Source organism: Grus americana, chromosome 5, assembly GCF_028858705.1.
Source record: "Grus americana isolate bGruAme1 chromosome 5, bGruAme1.mat, whole genome shotgun sequence".
NCBI classification, from domain to species: domain Eukaryota; kingdom Metazoa; phylum Chordata; class Aves; order Gruiformes; family Gruidae; genus Grus; species Grus americana.
Genome location: NC_072856.1, coordinates 21,977,893 through 22,005,192, shown reverse-complemented (window position 1 = coordinate 22,005,192; position 27,300 = coordinate 21,977,893). Strand labels below are relative to the sequence as shown.

Genomic DNA, 27,300 nt, shown 5'->3' with positions numbered 1-27,300 from the left:
CTTGGTGACACTTTTTCCAGGAAGGACCTAGAACACAAAAGCACCAAAACATTTGCTCTGCAGAGCTCAACTGCACCACAAGCAAAACAGAAAACCTATATTTATGATAAAAAGGAGAACTCTGAGTTGTGCACAGATGTTTCTAATCATCTTTTCTCATTTGACAAGCTGAGGGTGACTTTACATTGAAAGAGAGAAATATAAATGTAGTGAAATGAATTGCTGTTCAGAGAAAGATATGGAGAGAGTGACTGGGAATACAAAGATTGTGACTGGGAAGACAAGTGTTCTGAGAATTTAAAACACCTAGAAAATCTACGCTCCCATTATTTCCCTTTCATTTATGTATGTGCTTGTGTATATACATATGCACCTATATATGCATGTGTCTCTATATTTCACATGAGAAATGTAATTTTTATCATTATTTTTTTACTAAAGATGAGACTGGTGCAGAACACATGCAGCCAAGAGGAAATGCTGAGCTCCCCTAATTGGATGTGTTTTGATTTGAATCAGTGAGTCTGGGCCCTTCTCTAATGCTTAAATGTTAGACAGTTTTTCTTTCCAAGACTTGTGCTTACTAGTGCACAAATTATTCTGCTGAGTCATTGTTTGATGTTTGTAGTAATCCAAAAAATGAGGGGAATTTCTGTGGAGCCTTGTTCTTGCAAATACTGCTGCTTTAGGACTGCTACTCAAGAATCCCTTCCTTATGTGTATAATTGGATGGTCCATAATGCATATAAATAGATGTATTCATGTGTGTTCCATGTAAGGATTACAGAGCTAAGGCCTCAGAAAAGCTTTTCCTCTGAAAGTGTAAGGATCAAAATTTGGCTGTAGGTTAGTAAGCAACTAGCTATGAGGCAAAACAGAAAAAGTCAAATTCTAAAAGCATAAAGTAGAGGTGATCTCTTTAGCATTCTATCTATCTATCTATCTATCTATCTATCTATCTATCTATCTATCTACAGCAAAGTAGCACAGGTTGTAATGTCTATATACAGAAATACATACATGTAATTTCTACGTACAGAAAATTAGTCTTTAAAAGTGACTTGAAGAAGATGAATAGTGCATGGATGTTCCCTGTCTCTCATAATGCAGAAAGTAGAGCATCAAATGAAATTATCAAATGAAACCAAACCAAAGAAGGCAGTGTATTTTTCACACAACACTTAGTCTGTAGAACTCATTGCCATGTTGTGGACACCAAGTATATAGTTGAGCTTAGAAAATACTCGGACAAATTAATGTTAAAAAAAATAAATCACCAGGGTATGTTATACCAGAAATACCATTGTAGTTCAGGTAGTCCTTGAGCCGCAGATTGCTGAATGGTGCCAGAATATGCCAGGAAAGAATTCTATATGCTTGCTCTGTTTTTATATTCCTTCCATCAAATCTACTGTTGAGTGCCATTGAAGACAGGCTTCTGTGGTGGATGGACCTTTGTTCTGATTTAGCATGGGTGGTTTGATGCTTTCAGAGAAATCTTGCTTATAATGTTTAATCTAATATTTACTATTTGCAGTAATTAAATAGACTATTGTCTGTAAGTATTTTCCCAATAGAGCAAACCCTGTGGAAAGGGTAAATATCACAGTTTGGTAAATATCTAGGTTCCTTTTTAATGTCATTATGATAATGTTTGATCTACGCAAATAATGATACTTTAATATTTCAGTGAGGTTATCTGAAAAAAAACATATAAAAATGGAAAGAAGAATTTGAAAGAATTTCACATATAAGGCTTTTAAGGGTCTAAATTTTTTCTTGCCCAATCATGGTAGCTCACTCAAAACTGCTGTTAAGATGGAAAGTGCTTCAAGTACTAGTATTTTGAGCAAATGTGCCCTAATGATACAAACGCTTATGCACATGATCACTCCATGCTTCTGAGTAATCCCGTTGAACTGAATGGATCTAGATATGTTTTGAAAAGTGGTGTACATGTAAGTGTGTGTAGAACTGACATCTAAACAACTTTCTGAAGATCAGCATATACCTGTCTTGTAATTTTGACTTCTGTGCCCATTTTAATTAGTTTTTCAATGTTCTAAATAAAGAATCATCCTAACACAGTCCTGTTTTTGTAATAAAGTGGATTTTTTTGAAATATCTGAACTGTCAGTGGTGATGTGTAGGACTCCAGGTGCTCCCGCTCATGGTATTGTGGAAGGAGATGACTTTAAATACGGGGCCCAGGTTTACTTCAAGTGCAACGCAGGTTACAGCTTAAAAGGCAGCCGTGTTGCCTACTGTCAGCTTGATGGGATTTGGTCAACACATCATCCTGAATGTGGTAAGGTCACTTTAAGTTTTGATTCTTATCAAATTTTTTGGCCAATGTATTCACATGAACTAGAATATCCAAATCTCACTTGAAATTTGGTAGATCAATGGCTTAACATGATGTTCTTTTGTCTTCCTGTCTTTAAGAAGCAGTAGGGATTCTTATTTTACTCTGCTGGAGCCCAAGCCTGCAAGACTTGCTTATATAAAGATCTGAATGAAACATCAAATGACTGAAAAATAATTTCCTCAAAGACTTTAGGCATACATCCTTCTTACACACAGACTGAAAATGTCTAGGACCAAAACCAAGTGAGGGACATTGTGCAACCATGAACAGCTATTTCCATTACTATGTACCTCTGATACCTTCTCTGCAGAAGTCTGGTGCACTCTGTGGAGGTGATTAGGGGCTAGACTCTTATTTCAACAGAATTCCCATCCTAGAGAAAAATTGATAAAAGAGTAACTTCCATTCATTCTAGCTGCGCAAGCTGTCATGCCTACCATTCACATTGATTCAGCTGTGAAATTCCAAGCCCCTTCTTCTCATTCAAAGAGACTTTTAATTTTTCTTTGACTGTTTTGTATTGCACAATTTTATTTCCATATTCCAGAATGATTTTTATCAATTGGAAAAGTGCTTTTACAAGTGTGTTGTGGTAAACAATGTAAATTTGGGGGGGAGTGTTGTGAAACAGCTGTATATAAGTTCATCTGAAAGAGCAAGCAATAGGCATTCTTTTATCTAGAGAGAATGTCTCTGGTTGCACTAAATGTAGTATCAGGATTGTGCTAAAGTCCCTGCTGCATGACATCCCTGGTTAAAGATCTATTGAAAGACCTGTCTCTAGACTTGTCTGTTACTGAAGTGCTAGGTGGTGTAATTCGGGTCTCTCCTTCCCAGATGTTTTCTCTTTGTTTTTAATCCAGCAAAAAGTCATAAACCTGAGCTTAGGGAAGAAGAGAATTACTGTTAAAGTTACTGATAAGCATAGGATGAAATAAGAGAAGGCCTGCATTGACTTACTTGATCAAGCTTAGGTACATTTGGAAACATGCACTCTACTCATTTGATGATGTCTGTAGGCTAGATATCAGTGCAGAAAGCAAGTTGCAAATGAAGCATTATACTGTGGGTGATTCCCTGTAGTCTTTAGCTGCTATCAATTTATCAGGCACTTGTGGTTCACAAGTGAGAGAGCCTGTGAGGTACAGAGAAAAAAAAGTGGAGCCAAATTAAAAAGAGACAGAGCTCTGCTCCTCCCTTTCTCCTGGTTGAGATGAAGTTCAGACATCCTCTTTGTTTACTGAATATGACTCATGTGGAAAAGTATTTAAGTACATAGATAACCTTCAGTATATGCTAAAATCCAATGTTCTTAAAGAAAGCACTGAAATATATGCTTAGATTGAAGTATATACTCAATGTTAAGAGTTCATTGAACTTATACTGTTACGGTTAGCTATGTGTTTACATGCTTGGCTGAGCTGGGCTCTGGTGACATGAGGATATGAAACAGGACAGGGCCATACCTATGCACTGTTACTGTACTGATTTCACAGGGATTTAAATAAATGTTTAAGTGCTTTGTTATATGTTGGTACTTTTGGGAAGTGAGGCTCAGCAGGCCGTGGAGTCTGAAGCAATGACATGAAGAGGTCATTTCTGGTCAATTTATATGTCTCAGTCTTCTCAGCCCTCCATAAGCAGAGAACAGCACCAACACTAGCTGTCTAAACTAGGCGTTCACTGGTTATCATGCAATAAGACATCAGGCAAAGGAATTAAACAGAATTGCATGGTACTGTGAGCCTGACAAAAAAACTTGATGAAATGATGAAGGATGAAATCCAAAGGAAAAAAAAAAGTACCTTTTCAGCTGCTAAATAGAAGGAACAAAAGAGTGAAAAATTTAGGGAAAAGCATTTATTAGCATCACATAGGGAATGCTGTCATCCAGATTTAGGCCAAAAATTTAAGTTTATTGAGAGAAAAAAACACAACCACAAATAAAAAGAAGGGAAATATATTGAGAAGGAGGAAGTAAAAGAGGTTTTATAGGCAGAACCTAGCATGAGTAAGCTTTCCATATGAAATTTTTAGTATCAGTAAATACATATATATATATATGTTATCTTTAATTCCCGTATTTCCCTGGATTATTGAGATCTCTCAGTGCTAAGAAACCAAAATGCAACCAAACTTAAAAGTAAAATTAAGTAGTCTAGTTTTATTATCCAAGTCCAGTGAAGTACTGAAAGTACAGAAAAGGGAAAAGAACATCAAGGGCCTGTTTCCTGCAAATAGTTTAAGTGCATCCTTTTATATTCTTGAAGCAGCCCTGTTAATGTTAATGGGACATTAACGTCATGTAAAGTTGAAGTTCTTTTTCAGGATTGTCAGCTACGTTTTAAGGTCTTTTTAACAATTTGGGGACCTTACACTTTCGGTGAAGACTGAAGTGTGTATTATGAACAGACATCTGTACATTATAAATTCTTCTTTAATATGTGATCTTTTTGAAGACAGAGATCCCAGATCGGTCTTGAAAAGGTACCTTTAATAAAGTGTGGATTGTGTAGTAACATCTGAATGAATTGCCAAGCAATCTGATGGGTGAAAATAATGCTGTGAACTTGATAAAATGGTTACTATATTTTTCCCCTATTGTTAGTTCTAGATGAAAAAAACTGCTCAGATCCTGGTGGCCCACTCAATGGCTACAGAAGAGTAGTAGAAGACACTGGGCTCTTGAATGGACGCTATGCAAAAATTGGCACAGTCATTGCTTTCTTTTGTAACAACTCGTATGTTCTTAGTGGGAATGAACAGAGGACCTGCCAAGACAATGGAGAATGGTCAGGGAAGCAGCCAATCTGCATAAAAGGTAGTTTACAATACTTTTTATCACAACTCACAAAAGCTGCTATGATTTTACTGGATTTTTTTAAATGTAATTTACACTCACCAAACAATCATTTTTTGCTAAAAATAAACCGTCTGACACCTCATAGAGAGAATGGTAGTTTGCCAGCTCTGCTGGCTGCTAAACTCAGACAGAGAAGATGCCAGTGATTCTAGAAGATGTTTCCCTCTTTAAACATGGAAAGGAATGTTCCCTGAGACCCTTATTACCCTCAATCTAGGAGCAAACCTCATAAAATCAAAGAAGATAAGTAGGGAATTGAAATAGAAGGAAGTAATTGTCTCATCAGAGTTGCTGTCATAGGGCCAACTCTCCTCTCAGAATCCTTTTAAGTCACTGGAACCAGTTATAAGTATAAAAGGCCAAGCCTGTAGATTGCAGCCCGGAAGGTTTGGTTCAGAAAACCACTTGAGGACATGGTTAAACTATCTGTATTCATCAAAATACTGAAACACATCTTTAAATACTTCGCTAGAAAGGGAATTATGCTGTTGACCTGGAGCTACTCTAAGCATGTCTGAAATCCTGAATGGATTAATTAATTTGGGCAATTGTTTGACATGTATTTTAATGGATTTTTTTTTTAACTGAAGTAATGATAATATAAGGAAATATGTCTGTCACCTAGGGAATTTGCTTTATTCTACCACTTTAGATGGAAATACTCTCTCCCTGAAGTGTATAATCATCTGTGGAAAGCATCTTTATTGATTTTAACTTTGATAGTGACATAAAGGTTAATGTATAAGGTAATCACAAAGAGCTATATATTATAAAAACCCACAGAACATAAGTGCTCAGGCATACAGATAAAATCCATCTTGCAAGATTCTTTTTCTTCCACTGTGTGCAGCAGGAAGGAGATCCTGGCAGAGTTATTTGAACTGATAAACCTGAATATTTTATCCTGCTTTTAAAGTAGATAAACTGAATATGCAAAATTACAAATCTTGTATCTCCCTTCTGTTCTTTTGTGCATATTCAGGTAACTCTGAGATGTTCCTTTGAATCAGTCTCCAGCTCCTTCCAATGGGTGCACAAGCAAACAGACTCTTAGAAGTCTGTAACATCCTGCAGCCTTTCCCTGTATGCTGAGTCACAGAGATTAGCTGTGTGTGGCTACACAGGTGGAAATTAAGTACTTTTTATATAATTCCATTATTGCAAAAGTTTGTTCAGATTCCAAATCATCAGCTGTAGTGGTGTAAGTCTGGCATTCAGACACACTGATGGACAAATCTTCCTCCATGGCTGAAAGTGTCAGTGCAGAAGACACTCAGTTGCTTCCACCATTGTAAATGGGATAGATCCTGCGATCTGTAGGGAAGTAGTTTTTCCAAGGCTTTAGGTTTTAGGGCCTATCTTTATTTTAATGCACATAAGTTACTGTCTCTTTTCTTAATCCAGTCCACTATGGCTAGTGAGAGTAAAGAGTGGAAATGTGTATGAACCATAAAACTTGAGCTGTGAATGTGGAAAAGTACTGTGCGACATTATATTTTTTCTAGCCTGCAGAGAGCCAAAGATCTCTGACCTGGTGAGACAGAAAGTGCTTCCAATGCAGGTTCAGTCAAGGTGAGAATGCAATATCTCAACTACAGTTTAAAGAGAAAGTGTGATTGTTTTTCCCCTCCTTTCCTTTCCACCCTGTGTGTTTAGCCTGCCTGAGCTGCCATTCCTACAACGCCACTGATAACCAAGCAATGAGAGCTGCTGGGAGGGGACATCTGATTAAGCACAGGTTTGCAAGCTGCTGGAGACAGCCAGGACGAAATGCACAGTTAGAGATCTGAAAACTATTGGACGATGCTGGAATTAGGCTTGCAAGCTTGTGCCAGGCTATGAGAACAGTCTGAGAACAGTTCCTTGGGGCTAATGATGTGCTTTAAAATATGGACATGTGCCGTCTGAGTGAAGAAATGAGTGAAGAGAGCACTAGGAGACAAGGGGGTATAGGGTATAGCAATGTAATCTGCTCCCATTAAGTTTGACCATCCAAAGCAATATAGCACAACTGATACAAAGTCGGGTTTGAGGTGGGCATGGGGGAGAGCAGGAACTAGAGTCGAAGGAGAGGAAGGAATGAAAGGTCTGACCTTGTCTGGGCTTACCCTTCTGCTGATTTCTTGAAATAAGCCCAATCTGAATTAGTTATGCTACAATGTTCAGGTTCAGTTTTGTCCAAGTAGTAATTTCTCATTTCAGGTTTGGTGGGGTTTTTTTTGGTTGGGTTTTTTTTTTTTGTTTGTTTTGCAGTACATGATTTATTTATTTTTAGATGCAGTGCAAGAATTGTCCTCATCTTTGGTCTTAAGAACAGCCATACCAGGTCAGAATAAAAGTCCAGCTCAAGCCATATCCTGGCTGTGGCAATGGCCAGTAGCAGATGCCTAGAGAAGACTTTGGGAACAAGGCAAGCACGTACTTCCCAAATACTCTCTCATGCTCCAGCTCTGTGATGTGTGATTGTAGAGATGGCCCCAAGAAGCCATCAGGAAGCTTTACTAGCCATCAGGGGATTTTTCTTGCTTAAATTTCTCAATACACTTTTGAACACAGATCTTTTTATGCAAAATGTTTCTGACATTAACACCAGCTGTATGACAGCATATACGTGCCCCCACCTCCATAGCACAGAATCACAGAATCATAGAATCATAGAATCATAGAATGGTTTGGGTTGGAAGGGACCTCAAAGATCATCTAGTTCCAACCTTCCTGCCATGGGCAGGGACACCCTCCACTAGACCACGTTGCCCAAAGCCCCATCCAACCTGGCCTTCAACACTTCCAGGGATGGGGCATCCACAGCTTCTCTGGGCAACCTGTTCCAGTGCCTCACCACCCTCACAGTAAAGAATTTCTTCCTAATATCTAATCTAAATTGACCTTTCTTCAGCTTAAAGCCATTACCTCTTGTCCTATCACTACATGCTCTTGTAAACAGTGCCTCCCCATCTTTCCTGTAGGCCCCCTTTAGGTACTGGAAGGCTGCTATAAGGTCTCCCTGGAGCCTTCTCTTCTCCAGGCTGAACAATCCCAACTCTCTCAGCCTGTCCTCATAGGAGAGGTGCTCCAGCCCTCTGATCATCATGATGGCATCTCATGTTCGTGGACTGTTTTTATCCCTTGAAGTAAGATCTCCATTTCATAGATCAATCGTGAGGCAAAATGTGGATTATGCAATATTGCAAGGTCACATATGAGTAGGGAATGGGATCCTGGCAGTCTAAGCATGACCACAGCAGCTCTCATCCTTCTTCCAAAATATAATAAACTTGCCATTGCTCTTGTTCTTAATAACTTTACTTTCCTTGAGTGCTGTTAAGTATCGCCTCACAGATTCTATATGACGGAGGCAGTCTGCATCTCTCTGTGATCAAAAATGGAATTACCACATGAAAAAACATTATTTCGGCTTTTCTGGATGCAGGCAGTCCCAGAAATCTCAAGGGAAATTAATGTCCTGCTGAATTTTTCAGATGTAAATAGTTTTTTCGGTAGATATGTGCTTTTAAGCATTAGAGCAAGGGACATGTTCTAAGTGATGAAGATTTAAGTATGACAGTTGTCAAGTTTATGGTCCATGTCTAGGCTGGTGCATATATTTATTTTTTTAATTATGTGCCATGTTTCAGCTAATCAGTACAATTTCTAAATGGAAGCTTAGCGATTATTGCAATTATGAAATCTCTATGGTGAGGCAATTATCTCTCTTAATTGCTAAATCAAGCAACTTTATCAACATGATTTAATCTGAATTGATTCTTAATACTGCCTATTAAAATGTTCACTAGAGAAAAGATGTGCCTAACTCCTCTCTAGTGAGAATTAATTACACCAATGCCAGCTTCCGATGTAATTTCTGTATTTAAAAACATGGTATCTCAGTCCTTTTGTGAATGGCAAAAGCTGTTCCACATTCAGAGGCAACTGGTTGCGATCCAGAAACTATAAATGAAAAAAAAGAGGCATAAAGAGAAAATTTATAAACATATGTGTATTTATATATGTGTACGTATATATATATGTAAATAAAATAGCTGGGATGTAAATGGGAGTATTGCTATACTATGTCAGAATTATATTTGTGCTTTATTCTTTCACAAGTGAACTTCATAGGATTTTAAATGATACTTAATACAGTTGGTGACAAAAGCTATGGTAATGATTTATTTTATAATATTATTATTATTACCTTGTGTTCTTTGTGCCTTGAAATAGGGAAACACCTTTGCATCAACTTTACTCATCTGCATTCAGCAAGCAAAAGCTTGAAATCTATCCAACCAAGAAGCCAGCACTGCCATTTGGAGACCTGCCCCCAGGATACCAGCATCTGCACACTCAGCTTCAGTATGAGTGCGTTTCTCCTTTCTACCGCCGCCTGGGTAGCAGCAGGAGGACTTGTCTGAAGACAGGAAAATGGAGTGGGAGAGCCCCTGTGTGTATTCCAAGTGAGTCTCCAAGGGAAAAAAATGCACACGTCTGGGTGGATAGGGGAACAGGATGTGTGTTGGTCTTAGATAATTAGGGAATCCCAGCAGTGTAGGCTGCCTATGCTTCCAGCTGGGAGATAGGAGCAATAAAGCTTGAGGATATATGGCTCTTTTTATCCACCACTAGAACTCGTGCAGCTGATGGTAAAGGGATCAAGCTTTCAGCACTGTAATTTGCCATCCATTTTTCTACTCTTTTATTGAGCAAAAGGTATAGTCAGTATCTCTCCTGTTTTGAAAATGTTTTCCTACTATCACTTCATGTTTTCCAGTATTATTTACTGCAAATGTGATTTTTCTTTCAACTCTATACTTTGGCACACAGCTGACAAAACCATGGAAGTTTAAGCAATAGAATGGACAGTCTGCATTTTAAAGAGGCTCTTCCTTTAATGTACCCTGCTAAGGAAGGGTTCGTACTGCAAACTCTAAGTCCAGATAAAATCTTATCCAGAGCTAGTGCAGACTAAGTCAGTGTAGGAACATCATGAGATTTGGTACAACCCACTACTGACATCAGGCAAACTGCGAAAAGTAAATCCTAACATCAAGCAAATTTTTAGAGTTCTCATTTGTGGTTTTGCTTGGAGGTAATCTCATGCACTGAAAAGTATTTCATTCAATCCTTTTCACTATGGGCATGCACACACTACATTCCAGGAAAAAAGAAATGTCCTAAGGGAGACTAAAAAATGTGACCACATGATGTAACTCTTTCAACTGAAGTAAACCTTTCCTAAGGTAATTTTACCCCTAAATTTTACCCTTACTCTCCTAAGGAGATTTTACCCCAGGTCTGAGCCTGGGTAATATACTCCTAAAACAGAGCAGAGCTTTTTCTTTTCCCCAGGATGGCTGTTGTTCTCATAGGCATGAACTCATCTATGCTAAGGTCAGTTCTAGGAGAGGACCTCACAATTACTCTGTGACTGCCTAGGGTGAGTTTTAGTGCACTGCTGGCTTTATGATGTTTTATTATAAGCAAGAATCAGAGGTGTTCTTTCCATTTTTTTATGCAGTCATCTCATTATAGTGCAGCTTGATAAGGTTGTCATGAAAATTCACCTGCTCAAGTGCTAAATCCACATTCCTACTTCAGCCAGGAATTCAGATAATAATGGAAAAATTGAAAGGTTTTTTTTTAAAAAAGCTATATAAAATACTCTTATATTATAATTTTGCAGGTTGAGGACACAGGTTAATTAGAAAGCTGTCCCTCATGCTAACTATTGCAGTTTGGTTTCTTTTGACACATCCTAAGCAGGAATCAAGAGTGATATTCAGATTCTTTGGTGGGGAAAAGGCGTAACCTCATTCTTGGTTCATGTTTCTTCAGTCTGTGGAAAAGCAGAAAACATCACCCTTCAGAAGACAGTGGTCTCTACCAGGTGGCCCTGGCAAGCCGCAATCTATCGGACAGTCAATGGGGTCAAGGAGAACAGTCTCCGGAAAGGGGCCTGGATCCTTATCTGCAGTGGGGCCCTGGTGAACGAGCGCACCGTGGTGGTGGCAGCTCACTGTGTCACAGACCTGGGTAAGACCGTTGTGCTCAAGACAGCAGAGCTCAAGGTGGTTCTGGGGAAATTCTACAGAGATGATGACAGGGATGAAAAGACCATCCAGAACCTGCGGGTGAGTAAGTCTGCTGGGAGCAGAAAACGATGAGCACAGACAGATGCTGATCACATCCATCTTGTATGGGGACAAAAAGGTTATCCTTTGAGCAATATATTGTTTTACACACTATGCTTTGAAATGCATATCTAGAGACTCAACTGACAGAACTGTCATAGCACAAGGAGGGCACATGCTGTAGTTCATTAAATTCCCCTGACACTGTCTAGCTCTGATGTTCACCTCCTGACAGAGATCACTAAGAAAATAGCTCAGGTTCCATGGGCCATAATGTCTGAGTGATATTGCCAGAAAAAAAGTAGAAAAGATTGCAGCTACTGTCAAAAGTGATTAGCATAGTTTATGAGGGAAACACTTGTGGTCTAGATCCTGATTGGATGCTCTGAGCACATTTTACGTCTCAGCCCCAAGGCTGTACAGCTCTAAACTCAAAAGAAGTTTATGTCTGACTCCAGCTCCAAAAATAGTACCTCAGGCTCATCAGAGTGGTTTGGGTTTTTCAAGTAGAACTAGAAAGGGTGAAGTCCAAATGAGGAGAAATACCGCAATTTTGTCTGTGTGTGTCTTTTTTTCTGGATTGGGGGGCTATGTGAGTTAATTAATGGATTTTATCCAAGAAATCATAGTTAATTTGATTCCCCCCCCCCCCCATTTTTAGTTTGTTTCTCTAATTCCAGCTTTTTCAGACTTCTTCTGTAAGGAAATGTATTATTTTTTACAATATTTCCTTATAGGAGTCCTATCCATTCTTGTAGTGTTTCATCAAGGCAACTAGCAGTAAAGGTTTGGCCCCAACATTATGTAATGTATTGCTAGTGTTCTTTTTTGGTGGGAAGATGGTTGAATTTCAATGAGAAGATAGCATTTGAATTCAAAGTCCACCCCCCCCCAATCAAATTCTACAGGCTGAAGATAACAACGTGGCAGGTAAAATCTTTTCAGTAAACAGAGGAAAAAATTGAACTGCACATTAACTCCCCATTTTGCTGAAAATGTCCTTGACTGCTTTTTATTAGGAGGAGTTTCAAGCAATAAAAAACCGTCCTGAAACCCAAGCCCCCCCAAAAAAGTCAGAAGATGCTTGATCTCTTTGCATGTTTCTCATTTGAGTGAGTACTATGGTGAAAGAACAGTTTGGGAGTGGAGGGCAGAGAAGTATGCAAAATAAACTAACATGTATTATAGTAGTATGGAAAGAGTGCTGCTGACTTGCCATTGCTGTTAACTCTACAATTCTTCCTACTCTGTTTCCTCCCCAGATTTCTGCCATCATAGTGCATCCCAATTTTGACCCTATATTACTTGATTCTGACATAGCTATCATAAAACTCTTGGACAAAGCCAGAATCAGCAGTCGTGTTCAACCCATTTGCTTGTCATCTTCTCATGACTTGACTTCATCCACAGAGGATTTAAAAATAATGGTTACTGGCTGGAAGGTACTGGCTGACATTAAAGATCCTGGATACAAGAATGACACAATCCGCATGGGAGTTGTTCAGATGGTGGATTCACTGTTGTGTGAGCAACAGTATGAGGATAATGGGATACAAGTCAGCATCACTGACAGCATGTTCTGCGCCAAACAAGACCACACAGCCTTTTCTAATATCTGCCCTGCTGAGACTGGTGGGATTGCAGCCATAACTTTGCCAGGAAAAGCATCTCCTGAGCTAAGGTGGCACCTGATGGGATTAGTGAGCTGGGGTTATGATAAAACTTGCAGCCTAGAACTCTACAGTGGATACACCAAAGCTTTTCCCTTCAAAGACTGGATTGAGAAGAACCTAAAATAAAAAGCTGTGTCTGGAAATGGCATTTTATAACTATCATAATATCTCTCTCAGTCTCTGCTGCTTTAGGCTTCTCATCCCAGTGATGAACCACATCTGGGATAAGGTTAAGGCAGACAGCCTGGTAATTTGTCCTAGGATCGGATGTTCCATCAGGTTACTTTTATTTAACCCATGACAAAGAGTCTTAGTGCATGAGAAGTTTTGCCATATTTTGCCTGTCTCCCCTGGTGGGAGGATGATGCTCTGCTCCTGAGTCTGACATACATAAACAGGACAGCAAATTCTGACTGAAATTAATCTGTAGTGTGGAGTCCCCTAGAGAAATCGATGGCAAGCTTCTCGCAAAGATCTGTGTGACTGAGCGGATTAGGAGGCTGGAAAGAGTAGCCTGAAGTAATTACGATGGATGAGCTTGTTATGGTATGTGCTGTCTGTATTGCCATAGTACAATGTAATCTTTTTCCCTCCCAAGTACTTTACACATTTAAATAAACCATGGTTTGTTTGTTTAACCTACATACCCATGCCTGACATTATTTAGATTCCTTGTTGCTTTATCTGTGTCACACTCTAGGGACTTTCTACTGCCCTTGTCTGTTTGCATGTGACTCTCACTTGGGACTCTTCAGGCACACTGGAAGGCAGAATTCGCATAAAATTCAATTACTACATAAATAACAAGATTTTTTCTTAATACATCCAGTGCTGCTATTGTTGTAGATCAACCATTGCAATGAAATGTACAGGGGAGTTCCTCCCACCTTGTATTCTGAATAGATAAAAACCTGAAACATACTTTTAAAAACATTTTTCCATGTGGATTATTTCAAAGATCTATGAAAACCTCAGGAAAACTTCTGGTTTCCATCAGTTCACATACATTTGTGGCAGAACAACTCCTCTGTAGCTCTTCAGGGTGAAGAATAATGTCCAGGTCTCACACTTAGCAGAGGCTTTTCTTGACTGGACTGTTTGACATCAAAGTGTAAGATTCTCCCATTGGGCTTGTTGCCCAGTGGCCATACTTTGGTCTACTCATGGTCCTTAATCACTGCTCTTTTACTAAATCATTCTCTATTCAGTTGTGGCTAAACACTGGATATGAGCCCTAGAAAAAATTGGGGAGGAGGGACAGGGGAATGTCTCACATCAGTAATGATTCCTGGGTAAGTCATCTATGACACCCTGGAATTTGTAGGACCTCCAAATTATTACAGTGCTCAAACCAGCTCACAGCAATATTTGGATATGAAGGCTGGGGATCTGATGAAAGGATTTAGTACTCTCACCAAGAAGGACTCAGATCCTGAAGTCATGTTCTGCCTCGCCTATTGCATGGCTATGGCAATTGTAAGCTAACAAGTCTGATTTCAGCTCTGATTCTCTGTTGCTGTGCAATCTTGTTAAGAGTTTCTTAGCATTCAGTAGTTTCCACCTACTTTTGCATCTGAAAATTGCTGCTAAAAGGCAATTAGTATTGGAGGTCATTGCTTGTAATTTATTTTTTTGCTTTCCTGGGCAGAAAGACTTAATGTGTTATGCTTTTGCTCTTATTTTCACTGGCAATAGGACCAGGTGACATTGCTTGAATCAAAAAGTTTAAGGACTACAACCAAAGTATATTGCTTCTCTTTATCTTGTTTGTATGTCTCCTCCTGCCAGGAGATTATGCTTGGCTGACAAACTGCATGGCAACAACAGCAACAAAAATTCTGAATTACATGTGAAAAATAAGATGTGTTTCATTCCTCTGCTGGGAGGAACATGTGCCAGTGAACATGTGGTACTCCCTTGCTGACAGAAGGGGTTAGAGGAAATTAGGTAACAGCTTTGGAGAAGGAAAAACTGGCAGAAAGTCAGCATGTGTTTCTTCCTAACTGTCAATGAAGAATGAAATGAGAAATGAATAGAATTGTTTATTGGAGCCTGGCTTGCCCAGTCAGAGCTCTTCCATGATTACATTACATGGGAGTCTCTACACTCTAATGGTAAGAGAAATTCTCTTCTAAAACAGAAATCATGAAGTTTGGTGAGCTGGTTCTTCTCTCAGTTATGACACTGTGACTGCATTGCTCTCCACGGCATTATTTGTTCTCCACTGCTACAACTGATAGAGAAGAAGAGACCCTAAATTTTTTTTCTGCCTTGAGGATTTAGTAGAGAACTAAGTAGTCCAGACAGATCTGCAAAAGTCTTCATTAATTCCAGCTTTAGCCCTCACTCTTCTTTTATTAAAGATCAGTCATAGCTAGTATTAACTGATCCTCTAACTCCTCCTCGGTGTTGAATCCCATCCCCATTTGGCTTCGAACTACTCACAGATCTGGCAACGAATAGCTGAAAGTTTCTGGGCTTGTGCAGCAACAATATAGCTGTTCATTGGCTGTATATCACACAAAAGTCGCTTCTTGAAGAGAAACTTGAAGGAATTCATGGAATGAAAATCACAGGAGGAGGTTGCTACAGCTGTGCGCGTACAGCAGAATTCAACCCCCCTTCTTTTTAGTCATCATGCTCTTCAAAGAAAACAGAAGCAAGAAAATGGCCAGGCTTCCCTCAACCCCAGGATTCAGATTTTAGCATACTCCTTTATAGAAAGAGGAATTAACTGTAGCATTTGGTTCTACTTCTGGACCTCGATGTTTGAATTGTAGATTTAATTCTGACTAATCTCTAAATGCAAACATAATAGTTTTATTTCTATTGTTATATGACATATGTGTTCACACATATGGGTGGGCAGTCATATCAACATATGCAAGCACCTGTAGCATTCCTAGTATTTATAGGAATTACAAATCAGCTTGTCCATCCTGTCAGGCAGGCTGACCCACAGTAGTTCCATAATTAGAGCCTGAGCAGAACAGGGGTTAGCAACTAATGCCAATAATGAGGAAAAATAGGGGAAGAATGTTTGAAAAAAAACCCCACCTGTGAGCTGGAATCACTAATCCCTTTGATATCTAGGATCTATTTTTAAGATGCAAAACTATTTCAAACATCTCTTTCTAAACAGGTGAGGATCTATGCCATCTGTTGGAGAAGGGGTGTGAAATAGCACAACATGGATAGCAACACATCTTCTGTCTGAGGAAAAGAGCTGTGCATTCTGGAAAGGCTGTAAAGGTATTGCTATGAAAAAGAGCAAACCAGTCTCTGCATTCTTACTCACTTCAATGGATTTATACTTCTCCCCTTGTATGTTTTTGGGGCTGCAGGTGCATTAAAATACTTCCAAAAGCCAGGGTGCTTACCTGAAAAATAGCACTGTAAGGAAATGGACATACTGAAGTACATGTTCTTCTCAAGCATACCTTCAGTGACTCTTATGAAATTGCCCTTGTAACTTGTTTCCCTTGATAACCTAAGTCCATGGTAACTTACAAGAAAAAAAAGTGTATTTGATCAGGACTAGGGAATATATACTAAGCTTCATCCTGCCAGTTTTAAGAACTAGTACTGGAATTGGCTCAGTTGCTGGAAAGGTATACTGGGGGAGTGGAAGCACTGGGCAGGGTCAGGTAGCCTTTGCTCAGCTGTGCATCCCCTGCAGCCTCACAACACTTTATCGTGGCAAGGAGCTTCCCGCACGGCTGCTGGCTTTCTGTGCCACCTCCATGGTGAAGAGGGAACAGACTACAGCACAAATGTTTGGTCCGTGTGAAATGGGACATCAGGTTGGTCAGACTTGGATGGAAAGACGGTAGCGAGGTTGGCAGGCAGAGCCTCTGCTGGTGGAAACTGAAGTGAAGGTGCATGGCAGTGTCTTGACATGGCAGTGTCTTGACATGACGTGTGTTCCGTGCCCCAGCACAAGAGTGCGGTTACTGAATGGGATGAGAACTTCCTGCCCTGTGCTGCAGCTGGCAGGCGGGGCAGTGGACTGCCAGGCCAGTCTGTGGCTGGTAGCAGAAAATTCCAGCATAAACCATGCTGCGGTTCCCGAGCGGTGAGGTGAGGATGAGGGATTGCACCAGGACATCCCTGTGCTCTCCTATGAGCCGAACTGCTGTGAGTGCCCGTCCAACCTCTCCCTGCTCTGCAGAGGGGCCTGCCAGGGCAACCGTGGCCCGGGCCGTGTCCAAGCAGTGCCCCGACCGTGCCCGCCCTCCCGCGTTCGCCGCGAGTCCTGCCCCAGCACGCCACGGCCGCCGCAGCAGGACTCGGCCGCGCCCCAGCAGCTGCCATGAGCACCGCCCTGCGGCCCCGCTGGCAGGAGGCCCCGCCCGCACCTCAGCCTCCCTCGGCCCCGGGCCCGCCAGGCCGCGGCCACGCGCGGCGCCCCCCAGCGGGGCGGGGCGGGGTGGTGCTGAGGGGCACGGCGGCGGCGGGCGGTGCAGGTAGGGACGCGGCGCGGGGCAGGCCCGGGCGAGGGCGGTGCGAGCAGGCAGAGGGCGCGGGGAGGCGCTGCGGCCACCGGCGGGACGACGGCCTCTTCCCGGTGCCGCGGCGGCGCGGGGCTGGACCAGGCCCGGCGCGCCCGGGCTCTGCTCTGCGATCGGGCTCAGTCTGCGGGGCCGCCGCCGCCGCCGGGCCTCGTCGCCCCGGCAGGGGTCTCGCCGCGCCGGCAGGTGAGGCCTCCGCCGCGGCGCCGCCCCCACCTCTCCGGCAGGGGGCAGCACCGCGCCGCGGCCGGGCCGGGGTCCCGCGCAGTCGGTGCGGCCGCGCGGCGCGTTTCTCGTAGCTGAGGGCGGGCGGGTCCTGCGAGCCGCCTGCCGCAGCCTTGCGGTCCTGCCGCAGCCGGCAGCCAGTCCCGGGCCGCCCCGGCGAGACAGGACGGCTCTCGCGAAGGGTTGAACGGGCCGGGCCCGGGGAGGGGCGGCCGCCCAGCGCTGTGCCGAGCCGTGCAGCCTCGGGAGGCTGCCGCCGCGGCGTGGCGGGGCAGGTGCCTCGGCTGCGGGAGTCCGGCCCGGCAGGCGGGGGTGCGGCGGCGTGCCCTTCGGCCGGGCAGGCTGCCGAACTCTTCTCCCGCCGGAGTGCAAGCCCGCTCGCCAGGTGACATGAGGGGTATGAGGTGGCATCCGGACACCCACGAGGTGTGTGTGAGTGGGATTCGCTCCTTCCCGTCGCTGTACGGAGTCCCAGCGGGCCCTCTCGGTGCGGAGGGCCGGGCCTGCTCCGGGGGAGGCGGTGGCGGTGCGCGGCCAGCGGAGCCAGTTCGCGGTCGGCAGCGCCCGGCCCGGCCCTCCCCCTGCGAGGGGCTCGCCGCCCCCCGCCCCCCCCCCCCCCCCGCTTCTGTCAAGGAGCGGTTGGGGGGATTTATAAGAGTAACAACGGCTCGTGATGTCAGCCCGTGCCTAAAATAGAGAGGGATATAGACTGCAAATCCACGGCTCGAGGGCTAAAACCTTCCAATCCAGCCTCAGCCAACACCGCGCTGATGTGAAGTCACCCCCACCTCTCGCACACGCACACACACACGCACGCACACGCACCCCACGGCGAGGGGAGGGTCCCGGGGATCGCAGCCCAGGTGACAGTGCCTCCTCTTCCCGCCGGCCACTGCTGGGCGGCCGCGAGGGCAGCAGCGCCGGTCTTTGGGGCGCAGAGAGTCCTCGCTGGGCGGTGGCGGCGGGATTGAGAGCCGAGGAACGGAGCTGCCGGATCCTCGCCCTGCGGAGTCCCCAGGATTACAAGGAATTGCGTGCTCCTTCCCAGACGCGAGCGAGGGCTATCCCAAAGAGCCAACCTCCTTTGCGCCCTACTGTCCAAAATAATCCCTTGGACCCTTGAGAAGACAGGGGGGCTTTCGGGACCATGGCATCGACAGAAGGGTGAGGGGGACCGTCTCTTGGGAGGGAGGAACGGGAGGATGCGGGGGTGGGGTGTCCGGCATTGTGCTTTTGGTTTCCTATCATCTGCTTCATTATTAATCCTTGCCCCCGACATTCCCTAATGGAATAATTAGGGAGCGAGAGGAAACGAAAAGCAGATGAGCCCCATTTAGGACAGGGAGAGAGAGAGAGAGAGAGAGGGAAAAAAGAATTTCAAATATGAGCCATTGGAAAGGTTTATTTTTCCTCCCATCACTTCTTTATTTAACCCCTGGAGAGCAGATCAAGCTTAAACCACCTGCCTGAAAGAAGAGTCCAAGTGAATGGTTAACTCAGAGGTGGAGGGGGGAGCAGCCTCCTAAATATAATAATACTACTAATCAATAGTTCAAAAAGAATCAAGGAGCTGTCCCCCCACCCACCTCTTAAAAAGACAAACAAATCCAACTTTTTGAGTTTTGCAATTTGGCGTTTTTGTGCCAAAAGCATTACAGTGCTAGCAAAAGAAATGCTGGGAAGGGCGAAGGGTTATACAAGAGGCTTTAAAGAAAAGCAAACAGTTCAGCCCTGGTAGCATCCCTTGGAAGGAAACCTTTCTCCCTACCTGTGACAAGATTGCAAGGATCACCCCCTTTGTTGCTCTGATGGGGCTGGGGGCTTGTTCAGTTTGCAGAGCAGCTGGTAGTAGGAAAGAAAAGGAAACATTTCTTTGATCTCTGGTTGCCCTCTTATAATACTAGCTAGTATTAGACTGCATCTGGTGTGAGCCTTCCCTTTATCCCTGGATGTTGTCAGGTTGTATCAGCATGATCTGCTCTGGATAGGACTCTCTGAGGACAGAGTGCAAAAGGAAGCTCTGTTTATATTGTTTTTGTGTCTCTCAGGCTGAAGGACTTGCTGAGCTGATTTAAATAACCTGACACATGTCTGGGAGGGTGTGCATGCAAGTGTCCCGTTACCTGGACAAAGGAAGGAACTGGCTCTCTGCAGTGTCCCCTAAACAGTTGGCTTGGGACAAGTGGAAGGTTAGAAAGTATTACCTTTGGTTGCTTTAGAAAAAGGACAATCCCCTAGGTCTGACAGAGGACAAATCTGTGGGGCTCTTCTGGCTCTTCATGGGACTATGACAGAGGTAACTAACTTACTGTTTGCTACTGCCTTGCCTTCCTAGGGAATTTCTGCTCCAAATTTGTACATTCCTGTTTTGGTAGTAGCCCAGCAGTTTAATCTGCCCTGTAGCATTTCCTCTGACAATGAAATCACTTAACTAGATACTGTCAACAAATAATTGGAGCCACAGGGAAGAAGCCTGGAGATGAAGGAAACAGCCTACATCCATAGCGTTGCAATTCTGTCTTCTCTGTCCCTTCTGTATCCTTGGACTGCCCCAACTTCCACTCCCCTCTGGGTGCTCCAGTCACCTGCTGTTTTCATTCCCACATAAGGCGGCTGTAGAGGTCTATGCTTGTTTCAGACCAGTGGGGGAATGTGTGATCTGTTGTGCAGGGGTTTAATAAGAGGAGACATGATGAGAGGTGGCTGTGTTAGAGGGATTTGTCAACTTTGGATGAAAGGAGGTTTTAAATGTGTGTAGAAAGAGAGGTGCTGGCTGAACAGGTGGGCTAAAAAAAATCAGAGCGCCAGAAACAGAAAGGCTTCAATAGATGCATGCTTTTGCTTTCCTTATTGGACAGAGCTAAGTTGTCAGGGTGAGAAAAGAAACAACAAATTTAGGCTTTGCTTTCAAACTTTTTAGGAAACTTACCTAGACTAAGACAAGCTGAAACTGTTTATTTGGTATGATTCAACTAGTGCTTGGTGATAGCTGAAAGAGTTGTGGAAAACAAGTTGAGTGGGAAGCATTTCACTTGTCAATCCCTTTTTACCAGTGAGAACCTCTTCCAAAACTGAATTGTCATCTTTCCCTACCGTCAGGTACAAAGCTGAGGGTGTAGGTAAGCTTTACACTCTGGCCTAAAGATTAGCAAACTGAGGCACCATAAGGATCATCAGAGATCAGACCTCGTTCAAGAAAGGCTTTCCACCAGCACCAACATAGTGGGAAAAAGGTAGCAGAAAGTGTGCGTTGCTGCAAGCGGAGCAGTGTATCTCGGGCACACACGGGTACATGGTGAAAGACCTGCTGAAGGTTGGAACAAACTGTATGCACTCCAGGTTTATTTCTGGTGGCTCTTGGGATGTTCAGATTGATACGTTAGTCAAGATCTGAGGTATGTAAAGACTGTATTTTGTTGTGATGGAACTACTCCAACCACAGTCATTTTTGCAGTCTCTTATTTCTTATCTAACAGCGGAGCTTACATAAAATCTCCAAAGTGAGGATGTCATGGGTGTGGCAGGGTACTTGGCGAACAACAAAAGGCCCTGACACATACACAGAGGAAGGCAAATCTGTAGTGGTCACTTAGAGCCAGGTTTTGCCATCTGCACCTTTCCAGTCACTATTTTTTTTCTTTCAATGTCTTATTTGGTTAAGCTTATCCATGTATGGAAATCTGCTGCCCAAAACTTTCTGTTCCAAGAGGATGGTGGACAATGGGAAACTTCAATGAGTTGAAAATGTGAAAATGATGAAGGAAATGTCCCCCAACATGGCAAAATCAGACCCTTGTGTCCTCCGGGTCTGCCTTGCTGTAGTTACTGCTAGTGGGGCTTTGGCTTACTGTTGAATACGCTGTATCTTGACTGTTAAGTCTTCCTTTCACAAAATCCCCTGATACAGATCTCATTACCAAGATGTATTTTTGGTGTTTAGCTGGTGCTGAAAACAGCTAGTTCAAGGAGGAAGGGCTAGAACCAAGCAACGATACTATTCAGGGTTGCTTGTTTTTATGTTCTCTGTTTAAACGTCCTCTGCTGGCCATGACTGCAGACAGGGTGCTGCTGGGAGAAGTGGCCTTCTGATCTATGCCAGCATCGCTTTTCCTGAGTCCTTAGCGTGGTTCAAAGATCCAGCGACATTAGTTCATATTCACAGATTGTGGTGTCTGGCATAGGGCTCAGCATGTGATAGGCTGAACCTATGGAGACTTACTGTAGCAGAGCATTTAAGCATTAGCTTTGCTTTTACAGAGTCTGAGAGGACCTAAACGTTAACTGAGATTGACTCTGATCCAATTGATGCCCACACTTGCCTTCAGGCCTTTGAGCAAAGTCATGAACAACTTGCTTCACATGGTTTTGTTATGGCTCTCATCTCTGTCTTTAGTGTTACTGTTTCAAAAGGGAAATAATGCAATACCTTCCTACTTTTTTATTTTTTTTAAAAAAGAAACACATTTGTATAACCTAGAGATAGGTTTTAGATGTTAAATCAGTGTGCGATTTTGTAACTCAGATATTAAACCTTGAGTGTTTAAATTTTTTATTTTATTTTACCTGTTTGAGTGATGCAGGTTTAGATACTCTAAAAATCTACAGATGCTTTTGGATATCTTTGAAGAGTGAAAGTTTCAGGTGTGAAGTTTGAGTTTGGGTCTGTTCCTTCAAGATTATAGCCACTAGGAGACACTACCACTGCATCTGTAGTAGTAAATTAAACAGAGGCAAAGCAGGTGTCTGAGCTGGGAGCTCAACCCTCTGTGTGCAGGTCAGCCTCAGAGCAGTCCCTCCATGGCTTTGGCCAGGCGGCCCTCCCCCAGTTCACGGGCATGTTAGGCAATCAGTGTGGGCCAGTGGACGTTCCCAGTGGGCAGTTTGGATGTGATCATATTTTGGAGAGTTTAATAATACTGCTGTGGGTTCTTCCATTTCCATTGGTCTTGGTGCTAGAGGACAGTCCCAGGGCAGGTTTATGAAAAGAACAGAGATGTTACCCTTACGCATATATGGTACACAGTTAACAAGCAAGTCTATGTGTGCGTGTGTGTGTGCACCCTGCTACAAAATAAATCTAGTGAAGTGGAATAGTATGTTGAAACATTATTATGTATGAAAAGACAGAAGTCTGGGTAATTGCTTAGTGTCATGATTTAATTAGTAAAATAGTTGTAAGTGCTTCACAATTTTATGTACACTTAATATAAATGGTGTTTATGTAATATGAAATGGCACAGATGCAGAACTCCCATTCTGTTCAGAGTAACAGATATAGTGCACACAAGCTACAGAGATCCCTGTCTTGATATTTGACGTTATCAATATTTCACTTAACAGGAAAAAAACCCCACAAAAAAACCCCAGCTGTGGTCCATTCCTCCTCTTCGACCTTGATTGTTACTACATTCTTCTATAGATACTTGCTATCTTCATCCCAGGTTTCACTGTTTCTGAAGCAATACATGAATACAGTTTGTTTGTACTACCTGATCACGAAACAATACAAGTTTGGTTCAGGTCAGGGAGCATATGATTTGATTTCTCTAAAATTAGCCACAGCATATTATATGGAACTTACACAGGTTTTATACTAGCTGTAGAAAGATGATTATTGTGTCAATTTAACATAAAGTTAACACCAGAGGCGCAAATAATAAATACCTTACTTGGCATCAAGCCCTATAGATGCAAGTTCTATGATTGGGTTCCAGCATTGGTGGATAAAGGAAGAGCAACTGACATCATCTACCTGGACTTGTGCAAAGCATTTGACACTGTACCACATGACATCCTTGTCTCTAAATTGGAGACACATGGATTCGATGGATGGACCACTCAGCGGATAAGGAATTAGCTGGATGGTTGCACTCAAAGAGTTTTGGTCAACGGCTCAATGTCCAAGTGGAGATCAGTGACGAGTGGCGTTCCTCAGAAGTCAGTATGGGGACCGGAGCTGTTTAATATCTTTGTTGGCGACATGGACAGTGGGATTGAGTGCACCCTCAGCAGCTTTGCCGACAACACCAAGCTGTGTGGTGTGGTTGACATGCTGTGGGGAAGGGATGCCATCCGGAGGGACTTTGTGTTGTGTATGAAAATGTTTGACACAGTTACAATTTAGTCAATTCAAAATTCATTAATAGGATGAGTTAAATCAAAGGTTGAATTTTAGCAGCACTCAATAATTGACTAATTTAAAGATTTAAAAGTAGTTCAGTAAAATATATTATGACCAAAACAGCAACTTAATTAGAGATTCAAGGATGACAAGATTCACACTAACTTACTATAAGGTATCTTAAATCAAAGTTTACAGATTATATATATATAAACACAAAACACACAGGTATACACACAGAGACAAAAATATTTGGGCACAGTGATATATGTCACCCACACTTGTGAAGGCAAATACGAATATTTAAACACATAGATAGGTAGAGAGGTGGATGGAGGAAGCTATCTTATAGTTAAAATTTGAGTTTAGAGTAAATACTCACAATGCATTGGCATTCCTCAACAATAGCTGAGACTCAAGGAGGCTGACTCGCCCTGGTCTTCTGTTGGCAGAGGATCCTTGAGGGTTTTGTGCCTGAGAACTGTCCCAGCTCAGGGGAGATGCTGCTCACAGCCTGCTGCGATCCAGGAGAGCTCAAATGGCCTCACTTAGAATTGCTATTTATAGGATCCAAGATAATTGATTTTTGTCAGGTACTTTTCCACTTTGGCCCATCTTGGATAGTGAAATATTCTGGTACTTTCCACCAGTTGCGCAGACCCAGAACTTGCTAGATTTTGAAGTTCTGGTATGACCCCCTTTTGGGCCATGACCCAGGTACAGATATACCAGGCTGTCAGGAGGTGATTGTCATTACCATTCCCAAGCCAAGGGGGAAGCAAGAGCCAGGCTTGTTAAGGGGTGCCTTATCGCTCTGGTCTCCTGCCTTTTGCAGTCCACACCCAACTCATCCTAGGTTTGCATGTGGCCCAGGAAAAGGGGGAGAAATTGCAGCAAGTGCTGAGCGGCTCAAGAAGGGAGGGAGGGGGTTGCACCACCACACCTTGACAGGCTTGAGAGGTGAGCCCTTGTGAACAACATGAAGTTCAACAAGGCCAAGCGGAAGGTCCTGTACATGGGTTGGGGCAGTCCCAAGCACTAATACAGGCTGAGTGGAGAATGGGTTGAAAGCAGCCCCGAGGAGAAGGACTTGGGGGTGTTGGCTGAAGCTCAGCACGAGCCGGCAATGCGCGCTTGCAGCCCAGAAAGCCCTTCATATCCTGGGCTGCATCAGAAGAAGTGTGACCAGCAGGTCAAGGGAGGTGAGTCTGCACCTCAAATCCTCTCTTGTGAGACCCCACCTGGAGTACTGCATCCAGCTGTGGGGGCCCCAGTACAAGAGAGACATGGAGCTGTTGGAGCGAGTCCAGAGGAGGGCCACGAAGCTGATCAGAGGGCTGGAGCACCTCTCCTATGAGGACAGGCTGAGAGAGTTGGGGTTGTTCAGCCTGGAGAAAAGAAGGCTCCAGGGAGACCTTATAGCAGCCTTCCACTACCAAAAGGGGCCTACAGGAAAGCTGGAGAGGGACTGTTTACAAGGGCATCTAGTGGTAGGACAAAGGGTAATGACTTTAAACTGAAGTTAGATTTAGATTAGATATTAGGAAGAAATTCGTTACTGTGAGGGTGGTGAGGCACTGGAACAGGTTGCCCAGAGAAGCTGTGGATGCCCCATCCCTGGAAGTGTTGAAGGCCATGTTGGATGGGGCTTTGGGCAACGTGGTCTAGTGGAGGGTGTCCCTGCCAATGGCAGGAAGGTTGGAACTAGATGATCTTTGAGGTCCCTTCCAACCCAAACTATTCTATGATTCTATGATTCTAAGTTAACTTGTCAACATATTTTGAACAAATTTGAACCTTAAGAATTAATTTATTATACAGGATTAGTGTTTTTGTCATGCGGCTGTGGTGGTTTTGGATCTTGGAGTAGAAGTCCTAAAGCCATTTGCTGCATTTTTGAGACAAACCTGAAAGGGAGATTGCCAACACGTATTATACGCCAAGCCCAGAGACAATAGGACACACCTAGGTGAGTCAGAAAAAGTAACTTTGCATTTCATGGTATGGTAAAGGCACCTGCATAGGAGAGTGAGTTTTCAGGATCTGCCACAATATGTACAACATTTTATTTTTCTTCTTCATTTTCCTGTTTCCTCTTGATCTACTGGCTATCCCAACCACGATCGCCAATAACTGAATTTGTGAGCAGTGTTTAAAGGGTCACAGTTTTTCAGTTAAAAAAGGCTGTGATTAAAACTCTGTCTTGTTTCACCTGTGTAGCAGTGTGGTTGGCATGCAGGTTCCTTCTCGATGTACATGACAGTGGGAGCCCTGGGGCTGTGTTTGTGCGGGGACATGAAGTCCACACAAATCCTATAAAAGTGTGCTTTTATGTATTTAATCCTACTTCTATATTAATTTCAAAGGCTGTCAGTGTACTTAAAGCTTTAAGACAATTAGCTACAATACATGTCTCAGTACTTGGGAAAGACAACAGACTAGGTTCAAAGATTATCATGTTTTCTAACTTTTATATAGAACATATTTGATCCTGTGTAAGCAGTTCCAAATCGGGGATCCTTACAAGGAAGAACAAAAAAGAACCAAGGCATAAAAGAATTAAGGAACACTCCAGCTAATTACAGGCATCTTTAGGAGAATGGCATAAAATTCACAAAAATGCAGTATTTCAGGTTCACTGACATGTCTGAGAAATCAAATTCATTGAAGTGTTTTAAAGAAAAGAATGGAAAGAGAATTTAAAAATTAAAAACATTTAAATTGTACTTTTCAAAAATAAATGCTTAATTTCAGCCCAAACATTTTCATTTCAAACCTATTTTTCAATTGAAAAAACATCAATGTGAAAAGGAAGACTAAAATAAAATGGTAGGGGCTCCAATACAAAGGAAAACATTTCACTGGGTATTAAGGAAACATTTTGGATCAACTAAGACAATATTGTGTGGATTTTTTTTAAGTTTTGCTAACAAACTCAAAACATATCTTTTTTAGTGTGACTGCAACTGATCTATTTCTTGATGTTTGAAAAATATAAACGCCAAGTTAAACATCAGTAATTTTTCCAGGCGGCTTTCTGCTCTGTAGCCTTTTTTACTATTTTCTCACCTTATGAGCTAAGCTCTGGGCTATTCCTGTTGACATTTAAATTTATATAGAATCATAGAATAGTTTGGGTTGGAAGGGACCTTTAAAGGTCATCTAGTCCAACCTCCCCCTGCAATGAGCAGGGACATCTTCAACTAGATCAGGTTGCTCAGAGCCCCATCCAACCTGACCTTGAATGTTTCTGGGAATGGGGCATCTACCACCTCTCTGGGCAACCTACTCCAGTGTTTCACCACCCTCATTGTAAAACATTTCTTCCTTATATCTAGTCTAAATCTACCCTCTTTCAGTTTAAAACCATTACCCCTTGTCCTATTGCAACAGGCCCTGCTAAAAAGTTTA

General features: G+C 42.8%; 2 protein-coding genes across 12 annotated transcripts in view; both read left to right on the top strand.

Moving 5' to 3' along the window:
* Positions 1-13,676, top strand: part of PAMR1 (peptidase domain containing associated with muscle regeneration 1) — a 63,114-nt gene extending 49,438 nt beyond the window's left edge. Inside the window, exons 7-12 of one of the 3 annotated variants that reach the window (XM_054827365.1) lie at positions 2,138-2,308; positions 4,977-5,189; positions 6,737-6,803; positions 9,453-9,685; positions 11,064-11,359; positions 12,622-13,676. In XM_054827365.1, coding sequence (XP_054683340.1) covers positions 2,138-2,308; positions 4,977-5,189; positions 6,737-6,803; positions 9,453-9,685; positions 11,064-11,359; positions 12,622-13,158 — 1,517 coding nt within the window. In that variant the 3' untranslated portion in view covers positions 13,159-13,676. Of the gene's footprint in view, positions 1-2,107; positions 2,309-4,976; positions 5,190-6,736; positions 6,804-9,452; positions 9,686-11,063; positions 11,360-12,621 lie in introns of all 3 variants that reach the window. The other 2 variants (XM_054827368.1, XM_054827366.1) reach the window with 2 other exon arrangements.
* Positions 13,677-17,369: 3,693 nt separating this feature from the next.
* The window catches only part of SLC1A2 (solute carrier family 1 member 2), a 107,260-nt gene continuing 97,329 nt past the window's right edge, over positions 17,370-27,300 (top strand). For 2 of the 9 annotated variants that reach the window (XM_054827383.1, XM_054827381.1), the window contains exon 1: positions 17,872-18,194. Coding sequence is in view for 1 of the 9 variants with exons in the window: in XM_054827378.1 (XP_054683353.1) it covers positions 18,916-18,932 (17 nt within the window). In the remaining 8 variants the exon portion in view is untranslated. Of the gene's footprint in view, positions 17,499-17,548; positions 17,730-17,871; positions 18,195-18,443; positions 18,933-19,816; positions 20,065-27,300 lie in introns of those variants that run through there. The other 7 variants (XM_054827380.1, XM_054827386.1, XM_054827387.1 and 4 more) reach the window with 6 other exon arrangements.